The 24,500-nt window shown below is 33.0% G+C and overlaps 1 protein-coding gene across 8 annotated transcripts in view; it reads left to right on the top strand.

Moving 5' to 3' along the window:
* Positions 1–24,500, top strand: part of RUNDC3B (RUN domain containing 3B) — a 135,086-nt gene that overhangs the window by 31,788 nt on the left and 78,798 nt on the right. For 5 of the 8 annotated variants that reach the window (XM_046020537.1, XM_046020532.1, XM_046020534.1 and 2 more), the window contains exons 3-4: positions 17,126–17,176; positions 22,893–23,026. In XM_046020537.1, the coding sequence (XP_045876493.1) occupies positions 17,126–17,176; positions 22,893–23,026 (185 nt within the window). The remainder of the gene's footprint in view (positions 1–17,125; positions 17,177–22,892; positions 23,027–24,500) is intronic. The other 3 variants (XM_046020538.1, XM_046020535.1, XM_046020539.1) reach the window with 1 other exon arrangement.

Here is a 24,500-nt window from a genome sequence, read left to right as displayed (position 1 = left end):
TCCATACCACTCTCCCACTGACTACATCGAAAAACTCTGGACAGAATACAGAAAACTAGTACTTGTATACATCTAGAAATAAACAGTAGCATCAGATTGAGGAAAGATACCAAATTTTGAAGAGAAATTTTTATAGGAGTGAGTGTCCTGTGTATTTCTTTTTCCTCCTGTATCCTTAGCTTTAACCTCAGGGGTCCTCAGTTCTTATTTGCCCTGTGGATGCAGATAGCAAAAACTCCAGCAGTAACCTTTTTTGGCCAGAGAATAAGGAAAAAGAGCCTCTGTGAGTCAGGGAGTGTTGGAGTCTAACCATTTTTTTTTTTTTTTCCTTGCTGCTTTCCACCTAAGTGTCGCTTAAGTTGCCCAAATCTGTTTGACAGTGGAGGAAAGAGGTAAAAAAAGTTCTGATAAAAGAGAAAAAACCTGGGGCACCTGGGTGGCTCAGTGGGTTAAGCCGCTGCCTTTGGCTCAGGTCATGATCTCAGGGTCCTGGGATCGAGTCCCGCATGGGGCTCTCTGCTCAGCAGGGAGCCTTCTTTCCTCTCTCTCTCTCTGCCTGCCTCTCTGCCTATTTGTGATCTCTCTCTGTCAAATAAATAAAATCTTTAAAAAAAAAAAAAGAAAAAACCTTTCATCAGGGTAGAGAAATTAATAAAGGAGAGACCTGGGAGCTGAGGATCCTTATCAGGGAAGAGAAAGCTGGAGAGAAGAATGTCCTAATTCTATATGTTAATGAGCAGCATGAGCTCTGGCTTCACACCGAAGATTCTGAGTACTGAGCTAGGATACTGCCAAGTTCCAGAATGTCAGGTATATATGGGAAAGACCCAAAGAATCATAGCAAAGGCTTTACAAACTAAACTTACACTGAAATCTCTACCCAGGTAAGAGGCAAAAAAGAACTTGGCTACTTGAATTTAACCAGGTTGACTGCCTCCCAAAACAAAGCACAACAAAAAATCAACATACTCCAAAGGATTTTTAACAGAATTCAGAGTTTAAAGATAATATAAAAACATCTAGTATAAAACCCAAAATTGCCTCATGTATGAATAACTAGGAAAATATAACCAGTTCTCAAAAGAAGGCAAAGATGCCATCCTGAGAGTAATTACTGAAGATATTATAGCAGCCATTATAACCATGCTTCATGATTTAAACATTCTTTTTTTTTTTAATATTTTATTTATTTGACAGAGAGAAATCACAACTAGGCAGAGAGGCAGGCAGAGAGAGAGGAGGAAGCACGCTCCCTGCGGAGCAGAGAGCCCGATGTGGGGCTCGATCCCAGGACCCTGGGATCATGACCCAAGCCGAAGGCAGAGGCCCTAACCCACTCAGCCACCCAGGTGTCCCCATGATGTAAACATTCTTAAAATGAGTAAAAAAAATGTAGAAGTTCTGAATTGAGAAATACAAACTTTTAAAAAGAACAAGTATAAATTTTAGAATGCAGAAGTACAATATCTGAAAATACTATGTGGAGCTCTATAGCAGAATGGAGATAGTAGAGGTGTTTATGAATTTGAAAATAGGTCGGTAGAAATTACCTAGTCCGAAGAACAGAGCTTCCAAGACTTATTGGACAATAGCAAAAGATACACCAAATAGCAGTGGAACAATATCTTTAAAGTTCTAAGAGAAAAGAGCTGCAAACTCAGAATTCTATATTCAGTAGAAATGTACTTCAGGAGTGAAGGCAAAATAAATACTCAGATGAAGGAAAACTAGAATTGTTGCTAGAAGATCTGATCTGAAAGAATGCTACTGAAACTTCTTCCCTTTATACAGGGAAATGATACTGGAGGGAAACTTGGAACTTCATCAATTAAGAAAGAACAATAGAACTGATGAATATAGAAGTTGAATAACAGATTTTATTTCTCTTAAGATCTTTAACATATGACTATTGAAAGTGAAAATTACCAACAATGGTTGGGATGTTTTATGTTTTCATGTAAAAGTGACTTTTTTTTTTTAAAGATTTTATTTATTTGACAGAGACTACAAGTAGGCAGAGAGGCAGGCAGAGAGAGAGGCAAAAGCAGGCTCCCTGCTGAGCAGAGAGCCCAATGAGATGTGGGACTCAATCCCAGGATCCTGAGATCATGACCTGAGCCAAAGGCAGAGGCTTAACCCACTGAGCCACCCAGGCGCCCCTAAAAGTGACATTTAAAAAGCAGAAAGTAAGGGACCAATATGTTTGTCTATTTCACTTGAAATAGTAAAATAAAAACTCTAAGTAGACTGTTAAAGATTAGGTATTATTTTGTAAGAGCTAAAGCAGTTACTATAAAATACTAAGAGATTTGGCCAAAAAGCCAATAAATAGATTAAAATGAAATGCTAAAAATATTCAAGTGATCTAAAAGAAGGAAGCAAAAAATGAAGGGGTAAACAAAAAACTATAAAATAGTAAACCTAAATCCAGCCATACTAGTAAATGCATTTAATGCATATAAATGCTGTGTCAGTTGAAAGAGATTGGGTAAAAAGAATAGACTCAATGTATAAAGAAATCCACTTTAGATATAGTGATACAGATAGGTTAAAAGTAAAAGGATAGAAAAAGATATTGCATGCAAAAACTAGTTGAAAGAAAGTAGGAGTGACTATATTTAACATCAGGTAAAGTAGAGTTCACAGTAAGGAAAATTGATGGGATTTTATGTGAATATTTATATAATAAATAGGGTCACTTTGCCAAGAAGATAAATCCTAAACAACAGAGCTTCAGATAGCAAAGGCTGATAGAACTGACTAGAGAACTAAAAAACAGAAAATCCACATTTATACGTGGCACCTTCAGCAATTCTTTCATAATGATAGATCAAGTAGACCTAAAAACATTAAGGACAGAAAAGATCTGAATAATATTATCAGCCAACAGACCTAACTGACATTTATAAAATAACTTGTTCAATAACTGCAGAATGTATATTTTCAAGGGCAAATAGAATATTCAAAAAGATCTCATTTTGAGCCATAGCCCACAAACCCTTAACAAATTTAAGAGAATTGCAATCTTTAAGTATTTTCTCTGATTATAAACAATTAATGTAGAAATTATAAACAAAGATCTGAAAAATCACCAAATATTTGGAAATTTAAAAAAACAAACTTGTAAATAGCTCATGGGTCAAAGAGAAAGTCTCAAGGAAAACTACAAATTATTTTAAGTTGATGAAAAACAAAAACATAATAGAAGAGAACATGTCACAAGAAAAAAAATAAAGGTCAGTATCCCTGATGAACATAGATGCACAAATCCTCAACTAAATATTAGTAAACTGAATTCAACAATACATTATAAGTATTATATACCATGATCAAGTGAGATTTATTCCAGGGATGCAAAGCTGGTATAACATCTGCAAAGTCAGTCAGTGTGATATACTGCATTAAAGATAAAAATCATGATTATCTCACAGATGTGTTTGACAAAATTCAACAGCCATTTTGATAAAAATTCTCAGTGAAGTGGAGATAGAGGGAACACGCTTCAACATAATAAAGACCACATATGACAAGCCCACAGCTAACCCCATACTCAACAGTGAAAAGCTCAACATAATAAAGACCACATATGACAAGCCCACAGCTAACCCCATACTCAACAGTGAAAAGAACATGGTATTCCTTAAGATAAGGAATAAGACAGGAATGCTCACTCTTACCACTTTTTTTCAGCATTGTATTGGAAGTTCTAAGTACAACAATTAGGCAAGAAAAAGAAATAAAAGGCACCCGTATTAGAAAGGAAGAAATAAAACGGTCACTATTTGCAAATAACATGACATTATATATAGAAAACCCTAAAGGCTCCATTAAAAAAAAAAAAACTGTTAGAACTGATAAACAACAGTGAAACAGGATACAAAATCAACACACAAAAATCTGTATATTTCTTTCTTTTTAAGGTTTGGTTGTTTTTTTTTTTTTTTTGAGAGAGAGTGGCAAAAATAGAGCATGAGCTGAGAAGAGAGGAAGAAGCAGACTCTCCACTGAGCGATGTGATGCAGGGCTTGATCCCAGAACCCTGGGATCATGACCTGAGCTGAAGGCAAATGCTTAACTGACTGAGCCACCCAGGTGCCCTTATCCGTTGTATTTCTATAGTGATAATGAACTATCAGAAAAGAGAGATTAAGAAAACAGTATCGTACAGTCAAAAAGCATAATACCCAGGAATTAATTGAGGTGAGAGACTTATAACACTATAACGCAATAATGAAAGAAATTGAAGAAGACACAAATGCAAAGATATTCTGTCATGGATTGGAAGATTAAAGAAATTGAAGAAGACATACATAAATGCAAAGATATGCTGTGTTAATGGATTGGAGGAATTAATATGGTTAAAACATCCGTACTACTCAGAGCAATCTAAGATTCAAAGTAATCCCTATCCAATGGCATTTTTCATGGAAATAGAACAGTCCTGAAGTTTGTATGGAAACATGCAAGAGCCCAAATAGCTAAAGCCATCTTGAGAAAGAACAAAACCGAAGGCATCACACTCTCTGATTTCAAGCTATCTAATGAAGATATATTAATTCAAATAGTATGGTTGTTGTCATGAAAATAGACTCATAGATCAATGGAATAGAATAGAGAGCCCAGAAATAAACCCACATATATATGGTCAATTAACTTATAGCAATATACAAGACTATACAGTGGGGAAAGGACAGCCTCTTCCTTAAGTGTTATTGGGATAATTGGACAGCCGCATGCTAAAGAATGAAACTGGACCACTTTCTTATACCATATACAATAAGTTAACTCAAAATGGTTTAAAGATGAACCCAAGACCTGAAGAAACTCCTAGAAGAAAACATAGGCTGTAAACTCTAGGTCTTGGTGGTGATTTTTGAAATCTGAACACTAAAAACAAAAGCAACACAAGCAAAAAAAAAAAAAAAAAAAAAGAATAAACTATCTCAAACTAAAAGTTTCTGCAAAGCAAAGGAACCCAACTAAATGAAAAGGCAACCTGCTGAATGTGAGAAAATATTTGCAAGTCATATATCCACTAAGGGGTTAATATCTAAAATATATAAAGAACTCCTACAACTCAATAGCAAAAACAAATCTGGTTTTAAAATAGGCAGAACATCTATATGGTGGCTAACTGAACATAGTAAAAAAATAAATACATAAAAATTTAAAAAACATCTAAATAGACATTTTCAAATAGGTACATGAAGAGATGTTCAGTATCACTCATCGTCAGGGAAATGCACATCAAAACCACAACAAGATAATACCTCACACCTGTCAGAATGGCTCTTGCCAGAACGACAAGAAATAATAAGTACTGGTGAGGGTGTGGAGAACAGGGAGCCCTTGTGCAGTGTTGGATGTGTAACTTGCTGCCGTCACTATGAAAAACAGTATGGAGCTTCATCAAAAAATTGCGAATAGAACTACCATATGATCCAGCAATTCTGCTTCTGGCTATTTGAAGAAATCAAAACACTGTGTTAAAAAGATATCTGCAGGGGTGCCTGGGTTGCTCAGTGGTTAAAACCTCTGCCTTTAGCTCAGGTCATGGTCTCAGGGTCCTGGGATGGAGCCCCACATCGGGCTCTCTGCTCAGCGGGAAGCCGGCTTCTTCCCGCCCCCCCCCCCTCCCGCCCCACCGCCTGCCTCTCTGCCTATTTGTGATCTCTGTCAAATTAATAAATAAAATCTTTAAAAAAGATATCTGCACTCCCATGTTCATTTCATTATTATTTATAGTAGATAAGATATGGAAACAAATGTCCATCAATGACTGAATGGATAAAGAAGATATGGTATATATTAACCATGAAATATTCAGACATAAAAAAAAAGAATGAAATCTTGCCATTTGGGACATCATGCATGGAGTGTGAGGGCATTAGGCTAAGTGAAATTAGTCAGAGAAAGACAAATGTCATATGATCTTTCATGTGGAGTCTAAAAAAATAATAAAAAATTTTTAATACCAAGCTCATAGAGAACAGATAGGTGCTGCCAAAGGTGAGGGATGGGAGGGTAAGAGAAATGGGTTAATTTTAAAATAAATTAATGAAATAATATAAGGAAAGTATTTTGAACTGAATGAAAAATGAATGGGCATCATATCAAAATTTGGGATACAGTTAAAGCAGTGCTTAGAAGGATTTTTTTAAATTTATTTTTCTTTTTGCTTAGAAGGATATTTAAAGCACTAAAAGCTTATGTTAGAAAAGAAAGGTCTAAAGTCAGTAATCTAAACTTCAACCTTAAGAAACTAAAAAAAGAGAAAAACCTAAAACAAGCAAGCAAGCAAATCATAAATGTAGAAATCAGTGTACTCAAAAATACAAAAACAATAGATAAAAACCAATGACATGAAAAGTTGCTTGTTTGTAAACATTGATAGAATTCATAAGCCTCTAGTTAGACTGACCAAGAAGAAGAGAAGACACAATTTATCAGTTATCAGAAATGAAAGAGGGCATATTACCACAAACCCTATATTCAAAAGATAAGTGAATATTATGAACAACTCTGACCATAAATTTGGCAACTCAGATAAAATGGACCAATTTCTTGACAGACAAATCCTAACAAAATTAACAAAAAAATAGATAACCTGTCTAATATCTATTAAATTAGTAACTAAAAACCTTGTAACAAAATTCAAGGCCTACATAGGTTCACCTGTTGATTGTGACCAACTGTTTAAGCAAGAAATGATAGATCCTTCTCATTCTTTTCCTCAGAAGAAGAGACAATACTTCCCAACTCATTTTAGGTCAGCGTTAGCCTGATGCAACAGTAGACAAAATATCATAAGAAAACTAAATACTGATACTCTTTGTGGACATAGATCCTCAACATAATAACAAATCAAACCCTGGAATGCAAGGGCATTTCAATATTTGAAAATCAATTAATGTATTTCATCTTATTAACAGATTAAAGAATAAAATCTCAATAGATCATTTCACGAAGTTTCAACATTTATTTATGGTAAAACCTGTCTACCAACCAGGTATTAGAAAAGAACTGCCTTAAAGGGCATTGTGTTAGTCTTTTTGGGCTACCATAGCAGAATACCATAGACTGGGTGGTTTATAAACAACAGAAATTTATTTCCCATGGTTCTAGAGACTGATAAATCCAAGATCAAGTCACTGGTAGATATGTTTGGTGAGGGCCTGGTTCTTAGTTCTTTTTGCCTTTTTCTTCAAATGGCAGAATGAGTGAGGGAGATTTAGGAGGTCTTCTTTATAAAGGTTCTAATCCCATTCATGAGGGTTTATGACCTAATTACTACGCAAACAGTCCACCTCCAAATACCATCACATTGGGGATTAGGTTGCAACAATGGGTGGACACAAGTGTTTGGTTTGTAGTAGGCATCTACAGAAAAGTCTACAGCAGGGTTTCTCCATTTTAGTACTATTGACATTTTGGACAAGATAACTCTTCTAAAACTGAACATTAAGATGTCAGTTCTTTCCATATTGGTCTATAGATTCAATTCAATCTCAGAGTCATAGCAGGCTTTTTTGTAGATACCAAAATAATTCTCTGTATGGCCAGACAAAATAGGACAGTTTCATAAGGAAGAAAAAGTTGTGCACTCAAACAGATTTTAAGACTTATTATGAAGATACGTGAGTAAAACAGTGTGTTATTAGTGAAAGCTTAGATAGTAGATAGGTAAAGAAATAGAAATAGTAGAAGAGAGTGCAGAAGTAGACCCACACAACTATGCTTGATTGATTTTTGGCAAAGATAAAAAGGCAATTCCCTGGTGAAATGATAATCTTTTTCAACAACTAGTACTGGAACAATGGGATACTTATATGCGAAAAAGAATATTGACCCATCCCCCACACCATATACAAAAATTAATTCAAAATGGATCATAGACTAAGTTTAAAATATAGAAGTATAAAAATCTTAAAAATATAGAACTCCTTTTATATGTTCAATTAAGCTAATGGATTTTTGATATAATAATGGAAGCTTAATCCATAAAAGCAAAAACATGATATAAAATGAACCTTATCAAAATTAAAAATTACATCCTCCAGAAGATACTGTTAAGAGAATAAGACAAGTCATGGGATAAAAGAGCTACAAATCACATCTTGAATCCAGAATATATAGAGAGCCATAAAAATGTAATAGTATGAAAACAACCAACGCAAGTTAAAAATGGGCAAAAGATTTGAACAGATACTTTACCAGAGAGAGTACACATATGCCAAGTGATCACATGAAAAGATACTCAACATCATTAGTCATTTGGGAAATGCAATTAAAACCACACTCAGGTGCTACAACACACCTCTATGAAGTTCTGATGACAATGTGGGGAAATTGGAATCTTTTTATGTTACTGGTGGGAATATAAAATGGTTTCCCAGCAATCCCAGTCCTTTACTCAAGAGAAACGAAAACTTACATTTATACAAAGACCTGTTTATAGTAGCTTTATCCATAATTGGTAAAACAGGAAACAACATAATTGTCCTTCACAAGATGAATGAATGGATAAATCAACTGTTATATATCCATACAATAGACAGATTCAGCGATAAAAAGGAAAAAACCTGTTTCTACACACAGCAACATGGATGAATTTCAAATGCATAACGTTAAGTGAAAGAAGTGAGACTCTGAAAGTTAGATATTATATGATTACGTTTATATGACATTCTAGCAAAGGCCAAAATAGTTTCAGAGAATAGGATCAGGGTTTAGAGGTTGGTGAGGGGTATTGATTATATAGCACCAGCATGAAGGAGGTTATTGTCAGGGTGTGTGTGTGTTTGATGACAGAACTGTTATGTATCTTATGGTCTTTGTTACATTATTCGTGACATTTTTCAAAAATCATAAAACTGTTCAACATTATATTTACTGTGAATTTTAAAATATGACTCATCCAAATTCTATTGCTTCCCATTAAGCCATTTTAAAATAGGGGAAAGATCCTACTTTTTCATTGTAATACTTAAAATTCCCACTCTTTGATCCCCAGTTAACTTTAGGAAATTTGATAGTTTGTCATAGAACACAAAAAGAAAGACAAAGAACATTCTTTTACCATCACCTTTCCACATTTTTCCTGGCTAAATGTAACTTCTACTTTTCTTCTTTGGAAATGAATCATAGCATGAATTTCCTCTTCTTTTTCAGGAGTATGTGTCTTATTGACATTTCACCTATACTTTCCTCTCCCCTGCCCCCAACTATCCCCTTGTTTTCCCTGGTTGTTTCTATATATACACACCCTATTCTCTTTGTCCCACTCAATAACTCATTTAGTAATTGGTCTAGGCCTTGTGGTAGGATCTTGTGAGATTGGTTAAGGTATGCGTTCACATGAAAGTCTGTCTTAGAGGGCAGAAGGAGAAGACATTAATAATAGTGTATAGTAGTTTTGAGTCATAACAGAAGTATTAATGACCATAATGTACACAAAAGAAGGAATAACTCATTCTGCTTGGACAGGTCAGGGAAGGCTTTATACAGGGAAGAAGCATAAAAGTGGCTCAAGTAAAAATTGAATTTTTAAAAATGTCACCTGTGACTTTGATTATAGATTGGTAGTATAGACAATTTAAGGAAAATATGAAATTTAGTAGTAAAGTGGCCAGAAACAGTCTTGTAAACTTCAGCTAGGTGGTGTGGGGATGGGATCCAGTAATGAATTTTGTAAAGGTTATATGGAATTAACTGATTATAATGAAGAAGTTCTGAGTATCAATTAGTAATACTATCAATTAGTAATATACTACTTACTAAAGAAAAAAATGATCAAGTATAATGAGACACTATGTCAAATTTCCTGTGAATCTGCTAATTTTACTTATTAACATTGAGCTTGCTGACTCAAACTCATTTTAGATTTTACCTTGATTCTGATATTATTTTCTGGTTGTACCTGAGTGCAGTGGATCCCTTTTCTCTTTTTAGATTGCTGTGTTCTAGCCTTATCGGTCTTGTGCTTTCTGCACCAGACAAATTCCTGCCAGAGTCCACTAGTGTAGTGTCTGTTCCCTGTGTACAGAAAACACTCTAGATATCTGAATGGTTAACTCCCTCATCCATTCAAAACTTCTCTTTGATGCCTAAACTCTTCCACCATATTTTAAACTATAATTCACCTCCTCTCCTTTCATCCCCCAAGCACTCCTGTCCTCTTTTTTTAAGTGTTTTTTATTAAACTATTTTTAAGTGTTAATTTCTAATGTATTATGTGACTTTACTTGTTATAATGTTTATTGTTCATTAATGGTCTGTCTTTACCACCACTGAAATGTAAGCAGGGCAGAGATCTTTGTCTTTTTGTTCCCAGACTTCTAGTGCCTGGGATATGGTAGGCACTCAGTGAATATTTGTTAGAAAATAGAATCCTTGATGCAAGAATAATAATCTCTGGGGGGTTTTTTTCCCTAATAACATCTGGATTCAGATTCTTAAAATAAGTTAGAATGCCTGTGACTTAACATTTTATAATTTCTCCAGTCCACTTGAACTGTTATGATACTAAGCATTGCTCAGGAACACTGGCTTGAACCTCAAAGCTCTTCCTGACTTAGATGATAAATAGTTACCTCCCCATGAGGCCACCTTTTGAAGTATAGTATAAACACTGTTAGAAACAATGGATAAAGATAAACCTGTTCATTTGACTTTTGAATTTTCTTTGTTCATTTTTGAAGGTTTTCCAACTTTTGATTCTTGGTTTGCACACAAAGTGAGACTGGAATTGTTTCTGTAGTAACATATGAATGCAAACTCACCCAATAAAAACCCATATACTTAGGCCAAAACATGATATAAAAGATAAGAAAGTAACTCTGAAGGTTACCAGAATTTGGCTCTTAGACAATGGACAAGGCCATTATGAGAAACACCCTTTTAAGTTATGTACTCGGAAATTTAGGAAAGCTTGAGCAGATTTTGTATCTCAGAAAATGGTAATATTCAATTCTTGAAAATACCCAAGGTTATTTGTAGCATGATAAATTTGGTTTAGTGTGTTAAATTGTATAAAGAATAAAATCAACCTCTATATAATATACTAAATTTAAGTTTAGTAGTAAATAATAAACAAATAGATTCTAAAGATAAAAAGCCTTAGTTTGTAAAGCAAGTATGATGAAAAAAGTAACTGGAAAAATTTAAGTGTCACTCAAATTTCTCTCTTATTCATGTACCTTTTTCAATTCAAGTTATATTCCTGTGCTTTAGTATTAAACTTGTAAACTGTATTCAGTATTAAACTTTATTTAGTATTAAACTTTAGTATTAAACTTTATTTAGTATTAAAGTATAAAGTATTAAACTTTAAATTAAACTGATTTTTTTTTGTTTTTCTGTTGCCTTTTCAAGGCCTCATTCTTCACGTTCAGATTTCATCCCCTAACTGACATATAGACTACTTGACTTGACTTTTTAACTTAACTTTGCTCTGTATATACTTTTATCTTCTTGGGCCACCATTTTTTGTCTTCCCTCTTCCTTTCTATTCCTCATAAAAGTGATCAGAGTTTCAAATTTAGAGCTGCAGGAATATTAATAAAATCTTCCAGAAATTGCAGATAAAATTGCAGCTGCTATAACTGTCACATATATATTTATGTAATATGAATATGTATATAGTTGTATTGCCTTTGCTATGATCTGTATTTGCCCTTAATATACTTTAGGCATCTTTCCATGACCATATTGTATTTCCCATTTAGTTTTATTTTTTAGTAGTTTTAAATGAGATTAAACTAATGCATCATAAAACTGACCATTGTAACCATTTTGAAATGTATAATTCATTGATATTTAGTATATTCACAATGTTGTGCAATTACCAGTACTGCCTAGTTCCAAAACATTTTCATCACTCTAAAAAGAAACTCCATACCTTTACGGGGTCACTTCTTTTCCCTCTATCCCCTCTCCCCTGGCAACCACTAATCTACTTTCAGACCTTATGGATTTACTTATTCTGGACATTTCATATAAATGAAATTATAAAATACATGACCTTTTGTGCTTGGCTTCTTTCACTTCACATAAAGTTTTAAGATTCATCCATATAATAGTGTGTATCAGTAGCTCTTTCCTTTTATGGTTAAATAATATCCCATTCTATGGATATACCACATTTTGTGCATCTATTTAATGGACATTAGATTGTTTCTGCTTTTTTTCCTCTCATAAGTAAGGCTGCTGTGAACATCCATGTGTAAGGTTTTGTTTGAACAAATGTTTTCTATTTTCTTGAATGTATTTCCATTTCATATTTAACAAGCACATAATCTGTTGCATGAATTAACTATAATTAATTTCCTATTTATTTTACCCTAATTTTCCCTTTCATAACATGCTGTTAATATTCTGACATTTATGTTACATAGTTTTCTAATTTCTTTAAAATTATTTCCTGTTAATGGTAGTAGCTAATGAATTCTTAGAGTTGTAATTACTGAAATCATAGTAATCACACAATTTTGATATATATACTATGATTTTAATACATGTTGCTATATTATCTACCATAAAAGTTGTACCAATAATTATGTAATTTTTATTTTTCTCATATACTCATTGTATTTTTGTTAATATTACAATATTTTTAATAACAAAAAATTTTAATTTGACAGGGGAAAAATACCATTTTGGCCTATAAAATATAACATATGACATAAAATATTCAATTATTTTAATTTGCATTTATATGCAAATGAGATTAAGGATATTTTCATGTTTAGTAAAAATCTTTTTTTTTTTTTTGTAATTGCCTTATTATGACCTTTGCCTGTTTCTTTTTTGGAGGGAGTTTTCTTAACTACCCTCAAATAGAAAAAAGCTATTTACATCACATAGAACTTGCTTTTATGTAGTCCATTTTGATCAACAATGGTCTTTTTTTCTCCTTGATACTGGTCTTTCTACATGATTTATTTTGGTATTTTATTATTTCATTTTATGCTTATTTTTCACTTGAGGATTTATTATTTGTTTTGAAACATCTGAAATATTTTTTCTTAGTTTTACAATATGTTATATAATTTTGTGCGTGTTTAAAATTCTAAAACACAGTCTCCACATATGTAGGTACTTGCTCCTGTTTGGAACCATATGATCGTAGTACTACTCTTTTTTTTTTTTTTTAAAGATTTTATTTTATTTATTTGACAGAGAGAGATCACAAGTAGGCAGAGAGGCAGGCAGAGAGAGAGGAGGAAGCAGCTCCCCGCTGAGCAGAGAGCCGGATGTGGGGCTCGATCCCAGGACCCTGGGATCATAACCTGAGCTGAAGGCAGAGGCTTTAACCCACTGAGCCACCCAGGTGCCTCAAATTCAGCATTTTTAATGCTCAAATATTTCTTATTCTTATAGAACAAGGAAGAGATTGCATAGTTTAATGAACTTCTGTTCATTTTTGGAGGGTATCAATAATTTCATTTCCTATGTCTTTCTGATTTTCTGATTTCAAGAGATGTTCATTGATATAACCTAATATTTTATTAAAATTCTTCCTGCATATGTTTCCTTTAAAGTCACTATGACCTTAAAATGTAAAATATTTTCATGTTTTTGATATTCAGTTTTGAAAATTGTTGAATCAATGAACAAATACTTTTGTTTCTAATGTACTTATCATCTACTTATAAATGTCATTTTAAAGCACTATTTTGAAAGCTTAAGATGAATTTCATATGATGGTACAATTTAATTTCATAATCTATTAAGAAATGAAAAATTACCACACAGAAAAGAAGATAATATTGTTTCATTGTTAGCTGAATTACAGTATATAGTACGATCGTAAATATTGCTTCACTGAATGATTTTTCTCTTACATATCAATTTTGAAGTTTCAAAATTTCAAATAACAGGAATGTCCATGAATATTATCAGTGACAAAATGAAGTATATTCTATTTGGTATTGCCAATTAAAAAAAATTGTGAAAATTCTGAATTACTGTCTGATAATTTATAATCAGTTTTGTTATTTACCTTACAAATGGCTATTTACAAATCCACTTAGGGGTCTTATTTTTAGAATCTATCATTTAAAAATAAAGTCACCTACCTGTAACTTTATTAGAAAAATATATACACAGAGAAATTGAAAAAATTAGAATATAGTGAAGACAGATGTTCACCTTCTGCGTAGTCATTAACATTTATCATATATCAATCATAATTAATGTAGCTTAGTCATCAAATCAAAATGAATAGAAAGCTAAATTTGGAACAAGAGCTAACACGAAAAAGTGGGAGAATAAATGTCATTAATGATTTGAATTATATTCAATCTTATCACAAAGGCATTTATTTATGGTCAGTGATCTTTTCTGGATGAAGGCCAATTTCCACATTAATAAAAAGATTATAGTTGGATATATTTTCAGATATTTGTTTTTCAAAGTTCAATACTCTTTGGGTCAGAAAATACTGTTTCTTTAGTATGATTAAACATTCTTTTATTGTATCCACCATTGAACAGCTTCTTCTTTTGACTGAAATTTCAGAAATTAATACCTACTATAACTATATGTGATAAGATTGTCATGGTGCATTTGAATGAATTTTTTTTTTAACAGAACACTTTGATATACTTAGTTTTGTTGAAACTGTCGCTACCTAATGGTAAAATACTGTTTCACTTTCTCTTAACATTAATATTTGTTATAATGAAGGGCTGTATTTCAGTTGCAAATGAGACCCTTTTGTCCAAATAATTCCTTGGGCCACTTTGAAATAATGTGAGCTTTGTAGTTCACTTTTTCATTTACTTTTTTGGCAGCAACTATGCTAAGAATTTAAATTTTGTATGAAAAATATTCACCCTAGTCACACTGTATGTTTACTGCTCATTTTTGTTTTGGTTTGGTTTGGTTTTTGTTTTTCTTATTTCCGAAGCTGTCAGTGAGAACTCATAACCAACCAGGAAAACCAATTGACTGATTCTCCTCCATCTGTCGAATCTTGTCTCATGAGTAGATCAGCATGAGGTAACAGCAAACAGAGATGGCTCTAGGCAGGCTCTCTCTGGGCCTCTGCTTTCTCATCTATAAAATGAAAGAGTTGTTGAAGTTTAATTACAGATAATTTAGAATCTAGTGGATTTTTACTTTCTGTGGATGTTCCTGGTTCCTTATAACTGATGAAGAGTAAGATACTAAATTATGATTAAAGCAATTAAGGCCTACATATAAGTGAACGCATTTTAGTTTTTTAAAATCTTCACATGGTATTTTACAGCCAAAATAAAAACCATCTGTATAATGAGGACATAAAGGCTAACATACTAATAGCTTAAAAGAAAAAAAAAAAAACCACTATCTGTAAATTGTGATTTATAATAGAGTTAGTAATTGTTTCTCACTTTATACCACGGATTAATTATATCATGACATAAATCTGGACATGATATATCTTATTTAATATGCTTTTTAAAGATTTTATTTATTAATTTGACAGAGAGAGAGCGCGCACACAAGTAGGACGAGCAGCAGGCAGAGGGAGGGAGAAGCAGGCTCCCCGCTGTGCAGGAAGCTCTATCCCAGAGCCCTGGAATCATGACCTGAGCAGAAGGCAGATGCTTAATCATCTGAGCCACCCAGGTGTCCCCTATTTAATATATTTTTCGAAGTAAAATTTCTTTTAAAGTAAGATTTTCATGGACATTGCTTTTACTTTTGATAACTTTTTTGGTTAATCACTAAAAATAAGATACATAACTTTGTTTTCCGGGCAAAGATAATGTGATTTAAACATTAAGAATTGGCTTTCTTAATATTTGCAGTGAAAAGCATTCTATTCTGATTTACATCTCAATGCTGAGAAATTTTCATTTTTGTAGTAGTTGTAGCAATAACATGACCTTCTAATGTAGGTTCATTTAGAATACCAAATTATAGTTCCTTTTGGATATGTGTTTCCAAATTTAATATTTGTTAAAAATGTTATACATTGGGGAACCTGGGTGACTCAGTGGGTTAAGCCTCTGCCTTCAGCTCAGGTCATGATCTCAGGGTCTTGGGATAAACCCCGCAATGGGCTCTCTGCTCAGCGGGGAGCCTGCTCCCCCCCCCCCGCCTACTTGTGATCTCTCTCTCTGTCAAATAAATAAATAAAATCTTTTTAAAAAGTTATACACTGAAGTAGAAGAATAGAGAGTGAATGGTCGACACATAAATGTAGCCAATAGCACAAACTATATACATTTTCTTCCTTTCATTTTCTTACATTACTGACTGTGTGTGTGGTTGGTTTTGTTGGTTTCATAAAGGGTATAAATATTTGGCAAGGTTTATGGGACCATGTCCTGTTGGAGATTTCAGTGTTTGGTTATGAGAGAAGAAAAGACCATTTTTGAGGAATACAAACTTTAGAAATTTGTCTTTAGAGTTTTCCTGTATAATTATACTAGGAATTTCCAAACAACATAGCAAGAATTTACAGTACTTTTCCAGATGGTGGTTGTTAAACAATAATCGGAGGCTGTAGGAAATAAAACAGTATTTTGCATGAAGTAGGCATTTTGTCAACATTGGTTAAAATGAAGAACATTCTACTTGATATCTAAGTGCTGTTCTCATAGTTAACAAAAGAAAAAAAAATACAAATTTTAACTCTTCTTAGGCCCCCAAAACAAGAGCTGTTCTTCAAAGTGAATTTTCTTAACAGTAAAAAAAAAGTGTATTTATTTTTGAAGTTAAAACTTTATAAGACATATAGTTTAATAATTTTGCTAACCAAACTTATAAATTCTGAGGTGCAAATCTAGCAGATTCAAACAAGTTTTTGCTCCTTTTGCCTTGTCATCATCAGCCTGTCATGTCTGGAAAAGAATGATGGCCCTGCAAGCAAACAGGGAGCCTATTTCCATGACTTACAGATACTCGCCTTTCTCCAGTAGAATAGGTAACAAGGGACCAGCTTGATATATGGGCCAAGTGTACCTCATATTTATCCTGAGTTCATTTTATTTATTAGGTAGGTAAATGTAGTGATTATTGCATCCAGGTAATGTGTAGCCATCTTATTTGGGCTATTCAGTTTGCAATTGTAAACGTGATGGCAGGTTTCTTAAATATCTGTGTGTTGTTGTTGTTGTTTATATTTTTAAAGAGATATCCCAAAGTTGCAGATGGCTGGCTCATCTCCAAATACCTCTTCAAGGTACTCTATGCTGGTGATGTCTCCCGCCACTGAGCTGCGCGGGAGCATGGAATTGACTTACTGGGGAGGGCTGTATCAGTTAAGTGATCTTTTTTAGTACATTGCATGGGTTTTGCAACGCTTTCTGTTTTTGTTTTTGTTAATCCAGAGAGCACAAATATGCTTATGCTAATTTTAAAATTAAAATCTTGTTGTAAACCCACACAATATAATAATCCATTTATTCTCTTTCCTTTTTCATGTGACCCCATCCATATTTCTTTAAGTTCCCATGGCTTTAATCTTTTATTAATCAGGCATATCTGTGCAATTACATTTTATTGTAACTCTTAACAGTATAAGAATTATTATCTCCTCAATTTCGTAAGTGCTGTGTAATAATATTTGTATTACATGCAAACTGGGGGCTTTGGGAAGTTGTGTGATTTTTCCAAAGTCACTCAGTAAAACATAGAAGGGCAGTATCCGTAACGCTTTGCCATTCTGGAATCATTAGTGGGAATATATTCCTTAGTTTCCTTTTTCTCGGGCAGAATGCATGCCTTTATTCACTTACTCAAAACTTTAAAATAGAGTTGCTCCTATCTGCAAAACACTGCTAGGCTCTATACTTAATGGCCTAGACTTTTATTATATTTTTTAATTAGAAAAGAAATATATAGTCATTATTTTTAAGGATTACAATTAGACAATGGAAAACAGAAAACAAGCATCTCTTTTCCTCAACCTTCATTCCCACAAGTAATCATTTTAGACAGTTTCATTTGTTTTCTGTCCTCTATGTATAGCCTTAATCGCTACTGAAACAGATTATTCTTGATTTCTTCAGGGCTCACATTTTTGTGTTGCTCTCCGTGTGGAGTTCAGCCTTCGGGACTCTAATTCAGTCAGCCAGTACTCTAACCCTTTTGTTAAAAAGCTGGTAGAAGAAAAAGACAAAGTCTTTGTCCTCTACTTGGAAAGTTCGTAAAATTATTGGGATAAAAAGTTAAGTCAAATTCAGTTTTCAGATTTTTGGTGATCCTCGTTATCTTAATTTTTTTGTCTTGAAAGATTAAGAATTAACTTATTTTTATGGTATAGATACATATTATAGATACTTGTTATAAATTCCTTAGCAGTGAACAAGACATTGTCATTAAAAAAGAATAATAATTACATTTTGTAAATGAGTAACTGTGCTTCATAGTTGTTAAATGACTTACTTGAGAGGTCCTGTAAGTAATATACAGAACTAGCAATATAAGTACAACTGAGTATCTAATCAACTCATATTTAAGATTCAGCTTAATATGTAATTAAAGTTATTTGTGAAGTGTTTAAATTCCTTTTTTGTAATATTAATATGAAATTTTATTTGGCAAATTAATCAAGGACATTATTTTACTTTCAAAGCTGGGTAGTCTAATAAATATGAACCTCAACTAAGATTAGTAATTTCTTTTCAAGAAGGAAAAGACTCTGTGCTCTTGCAGAAATGGGAATTTTCTGTTTAGCAAAATTATAATAGAAAATATTGAACTGACTTTTATAAATTAGCAGTAAGAAATTTAAGATTGCTGTTAGAAAATTTAAAGTGAAGAGTTAAAAGTTAAATTCATCTAAATGCTAATAAATTGACAACAGTGACTCCACAAGAAACAATTTTTCTTTAAGTATCTGAAAACTTCTACAGTGGTATCAGAGTGGTTAATTAAAATTCAGTGGGACTGTCTCTTATTGCTTGTCTAGTTGAATAGCAGTTCCAGGATGACACTGTCATCTAGTTGATGCGTTGTAACACTAATGAGGCTTCAGCTTGGGGGACGAGATTTTCATTTGCTCTTTACATGGGTAAGCACTTATACAAAGGATAGAGAAAGGAAGTCACTAAACAGATTCATTTATATTTTATATTATCAAAAGATAATGTCTCAGCCACTACTTAGTAGAGAACCACTTTAGAAAATTTAGTCCTTGTTCTTAGGTCTCGTTCCAGCTGTGAACTAAGATATAAGCAAAACACAAATACATTGCATGATGTGAACAGATGTCTAACTTAAGAAATATAGAAGAGTATTTTATTTTTTAATTTTTTTGAAAGAGTTATTTTAAAATAACCTTGGACCCTAGAGATCACAGGCCATTTTTTGGTGCTGAAAATAAGGCAGTGTGTTGGGAAAGATATCACATAGCTGGTTAGTAGCACATCAACTTTTATTCTAGCAAACTTTTCACCCTTTCTTTCTTTGCCGTAAAATGAATTAGAGTCAGTTTGGTGGAATGTCAATAAGTTTTGAAAAAGTTGTTTAACTTCATCATTGGTAAAAGTTAACTTCTAAAAAAAATGTAACAGAAAACATTTTATACATGGCTTTTAAAAGAAGTCTGTTAGTGACAGTGTTTTTCTTCTCCAGAGTAAAATTTCTTCAAGATATAGGCTAGTTCTTTCCTTGCTGTATGATTGGCTTTAAGGTTATTTTTAAAGGAAATGAAAATATTTGGGGAGTGAATGTTTATTGCTTTAATAGTTATTTTTAAAAGCACAATTAGCTTGTAGGTTTGTTTTTTAATTTTTCTGTTGAATAGTGATTACAGACGAATAGCCTAAGTACATCTTTTGCTATTAATCTATGCGTAAGTAAATGCAGAAATTATTTAATTATTTATATAAAATTCCAGGATATACAATTTACAAGAGTGTTTGTTTGAAGGGTCTAACGAGAAAATACACCTTCTCTTAATCAGAGCAGATTCTTTCGCATGTGAAAAATTCAGTGTCTTGAATTCAGAACTTCACTTTGGAAATGATGCCTATGAAAGAGGAAGGAAGGCAGAATCAAGCCAAGTCATCCTCACATCTAGTTTGCTAAGTTGTTAAAAGTGTTGTGAGGATACTATAGGCTTATTAAGGCCCTGCAGATGATAATAATGTTATTCTGTCAATTGTTCAGTTTTTTAGTTTATAATCTGGGGAATCTTGCCATGGTCTCTTGGGTGAAAGTCTTATACACAGTATGTTTAACCCACAGCAGGAGTCCCAAGGATTTAGTGCCCATTCCTTCTGTTTAACCTTAGCCTAGATTTTGTTTTTTTGCTATCTTTGATTCCTCTCCTCCAAAATAGGGCTTTGTTATATTCTTTTGTGGTTTTCTGGACAGCTTTATTTTAAAACTTCTCATAAATTATTTTTCTTAGCCATGTCAAACTCATGAGAAGATTTAAAATAAAATCAACGAAGAAAACTTATGATGTTCCCTTTAAGATCCTTTCTTGATAGAAGTCTGGCTATACCTCTCATTTTCAATTATGGAATGGTCTTAATAAAAGCCAAAGAAAATTACTTGAGGCTAGAAATATCTTAGGGAGATAAATTTGAAATTGTTGATATGGGAAAAGGTTGCATTAGGGAATAAATTTTAAACATTTTTCTAGATTCTGAGCAAGTAAAGGGGAAATTTTAATTTTGCGTCCCATTCCCACTTTGTTTATAGTACAGGGGAGCTTTGGTCCCTTAACTATTTATATGACAATAGTGGTAACAGTGGTAATAATTGTTAACATCTGTACCAGGCTATAAACTAATTGCTGTACATAGATTATCTCATCTAATTATCTCAACAATATTATCAGGTAGGTACTGTCATTATTGTCAATTTATAGAAGAAACCCAGATTGACAGAGTGAAGTTAACTCATTTGCTCAGGATCGCATAGCTAGAAAGTGATCTAATTCAGATCACCCTGATTCAAAACTCACATTCTTAACCAGTAGGCATCCTACCTCCTCTCCAAATGGCTGACAAATTGATGACATGAAAATTGTCCTAAAGACAAATTATATTGAGGTACTGTACCAGAAACTTTTTTAACTCGAAGAACGAAGGAGGCAAAGGAAAGTGACAGGGAGAGATTGAGAGGAAGAAGGGAGATTAGGTATTTCTATACATATTTGTAGGTAGTTTATTATTATTTTCATTTATTTTTATTATTACTATACATATTTGTAGGTAGTAAGATCTGATTTTTAAAGAAACATTGAGTTTAGAGACATTAAGTTGAATAAGGATTTGAGATGCTTTTGTATTTTTATTTATAAAGACAAAGATATGTTTGTCTGGAATGTTTGACATTTGAAATCTAAGATACACATTTCTTAATACCAGATTGTTATTGAACTGTTTCTATAAGAAGATATATTTTTAAAATTCAAATTTTATGTGTATTGCAATTAAGATGATGTTTTGTGTTGATTTGCCATTTGATTTGTTTAACAAATATTTACTGAATGCCTACTATGAGCCAAGCATTAAGTGTTGGAGATTGATTTGAAGTCAAATAAGACACAATCCCCACCTTACCGATTTTACCACCTAATATGTAAGATAATCAAGTAAACAGTTGCAAGGATAAACAAGCACAAGGTGCTGTGTCAGTGCATAGGGAGGAATTGACCCACTATGGAGATCATACATGGATTACAAGAAGAAAAGGACTTTAAAACATCCTGAATAATGAATAAGAGTTACCTATCATGATATGTACAGTTTCTATTGGTTAATTACGCATGAATACATTATTAGAAATGCCAGGGGGATCTTTTTAAAAAATACCTATGCCTGGGCCCGCCCTTAAAGATTTTGATTATTTACCTTGGGGTGGAGCGCAGGCATGGGTATTTTTTAAAAAGCAGCTCAGTTATTAGAGGCTGCTGTGGTTGGAAACCACTGAGCTATCATTTGAGACATCACTCCTAAAATGGTGCTTGTTGACAGAATACTTTTGATGTTTCTACAGAGAAGCGATTATTGGGTACAGGAAGATTTAACATAAGTAATTAAGGAAACCCAGTTTAAAATGTAAAGCATATCTTTCTATTTTAAGATTAAACAACTTCCCTAGGTAAGACTAATCATTCATGAAAACTAAAGAAAGAATTGAGATGTCTCTTATATCCTACTTTAAAATGCTCAGAGTACAAAATCTTGCCCATGAACCCACCACTCAGAGTCCCGTATAGAAATATTAATACTGATGTAAGATAACATGTAAGAGAACATTTGTTCATGAGTAGAAATATAATTACCTGAATCTGAAAAATTGTAATGGTAAATGCCTGAAGGACCTTTCATGTGCTGCCAACTAGTAGAGAGCCCGTGAATGAGAGGAACTTTACGGCTTTATAGATGAGAATGGTTCGGTAGATTATGTGTGATCAGTGAACACAGGATTCTAATTCATCATGTTTACTTAGAAGATAGACAACAACATTGTTTCATTTCTTGGAAGTTTCCTCATGAAGAGGAGGAAAAGTGTTGTGTTATTATTTTTTCTGTTTCTCTAAGTAGAGAAATCTTTAGAATACAACCTTTTACATATGAATTAATGGTTAACTAGAACCATAAAGAGGGTTTTCTGGGACCTGTCTAAAAGACGGCCTTAGAATAATGGAATATTAAACTCCAAGAGATTTTTTTAGTGTCCGGTCCCTTTTTCTTTCATTCGTTTGATTTTGTCGTTGACAAAACTATGATCCCCATCCATTAAATAAATTGCTCACAGTACCACAACTAGTTAAAGGAAATCAAGACTAGATTGAAGGCTTTTTGCCTCTTGGGTCAGCGCCCTTTTCGCTCTGACACACTAGGCTGTCTTTTATTTTTCAAAATTTTATTCTTGCATTTGGAATGTTCTAGTCTAGTTTTCTTTTATTTTGTATTACAATTTGTCTCCTGAAGGTCAAGTAACCTGGTTTGGTTATGAAAGTCCTCGTAGCTTCTGGGACTATATCAGAGTGGCTTGCCGGAAAGTTTCACAGAATTGTATCTGCAGCATTGAAAATATGGAAAATGTCAGTTCTTCTAGAGCTAAGGTAAGACATAAATAATAATATGCCATGTGTATAATCTGATCCCCAGCAGTTTTTGAATGAAATAGAAAAATTTGAGCTCTTTGCTATATAAATTTTTTTTTCTTGGTTGGGATTAAGCACTTGATCATGTCAAAAATCTTTTGTAGGTTTGTTTGTTTTTTTTTTTTTAGTTGCATGTAGTTATTTAGAATGTTCTTGAATCTTCCTTGTTGCCTTATGAATAGCAAGAAGGTTTGAAGTTAGTCACTATGAATTCTTTTTTGAGAAGCACAATAAAATATTTCCTATTCTGTGAAGTTTCTACATTTCTTGAGTTACCCAAACCAGTGGTTCTCAGTGTCCTGAAGAACCCTGAGGGTTCATAATGTCAAAAGTATTTTCATGTAGTACCAAGGTGTTATTTGCCTTTTGCACTGTGTTGACACTTGCACTGCTGATACAGAAACAATGGTGGCAAAATAGCTAGTTCCTTACCATGAATCAAGGCAGTGGCATCTAACTCCTACTAAACACTGAGTTTTTTCCACTGTACCCTGTCAAAAAAAGAAAAAAAAAAAAAAGAAAAGCCAGTTCCTCTTAAAAAGGTCCATGATGGTGCAGTAAACATTATTAATTTTATTAAGTTTCAACCTTTGAGTGCCTCTCTTTTTAATATCCTGAGTAAAAAAATGGAAATTATGCATAATGCATTTGCAGCATTCTGAAATACGATGGTTGTCACAAGTAGAAGTACTCATATAGTTTGATTTGTGAGCTAAATTAGAAACTTTTGCCATGTAATACTATTTTTACTTAAAAGAAAAGCATACAAGTGATAGTTTTTTAGACTTGGACATTTGGTAGAATTTTCTTCAATAAAAATGAACAAAGTGAGCCTGTTAATTCCAGGGAAGCAGCTGACAGCATTGGTTGCCAATGGTAAAATTAAAACTTCTGAGTAAAATTTAGAATCTTAGAAAACTTATTATCACCATCTTAAGCCTAATAGTTTCCCTGTACTTACAGACTTTCCTGATAACAATGATGTTGATATTAGCATATATATATTTTTAATTGTTTAATGAAAAGTATTAGCATTTGGTAAACTGGCAAAACTCATAATTTCCAATGATCAATGCATGGAATTATAAAATATGCATGGGTAAAAGATCTATTCAGACCTAATGGATTTAATGAACTGCAATATGAAAAGTTCATTGATATGGTTATATATTTTCCATGTTGCAATTAGCCTTTTAGAAATTATCAGTTACTGAGTTTTAATGTAGAATTAAAGGAGAATATCCACAATTCTCTGAAAAAGACTATAAAAGATTCCCATTTGCAACTATGTATCTGTCTGAGGCTAGATAGCTGTCAGATGCTTCAACTAAAACAACACATTGTAACAGATTAAATGCATCAGCAGATCCCTAGTTCTCTTTCATTAAGCCATACATTTATTTTTTTTAAGATTTTATTTATTTGAGAGAGA

This window comes from Meles meles, chromosome 10 (assembly GCF_922984935.1).
Source record: "Meles meles chromosome 10, mMelMel3.1 paternal haplotype, whole genome shotgun sequence".
NCBI lineage: Eukaryota > Metazoa > Chordata > Mammalia > Carnivora > Mustelidae > Meles > Meles meles.
This window is presented reverse-complemented; position numbering and strand designations above follow the sequence as displayed.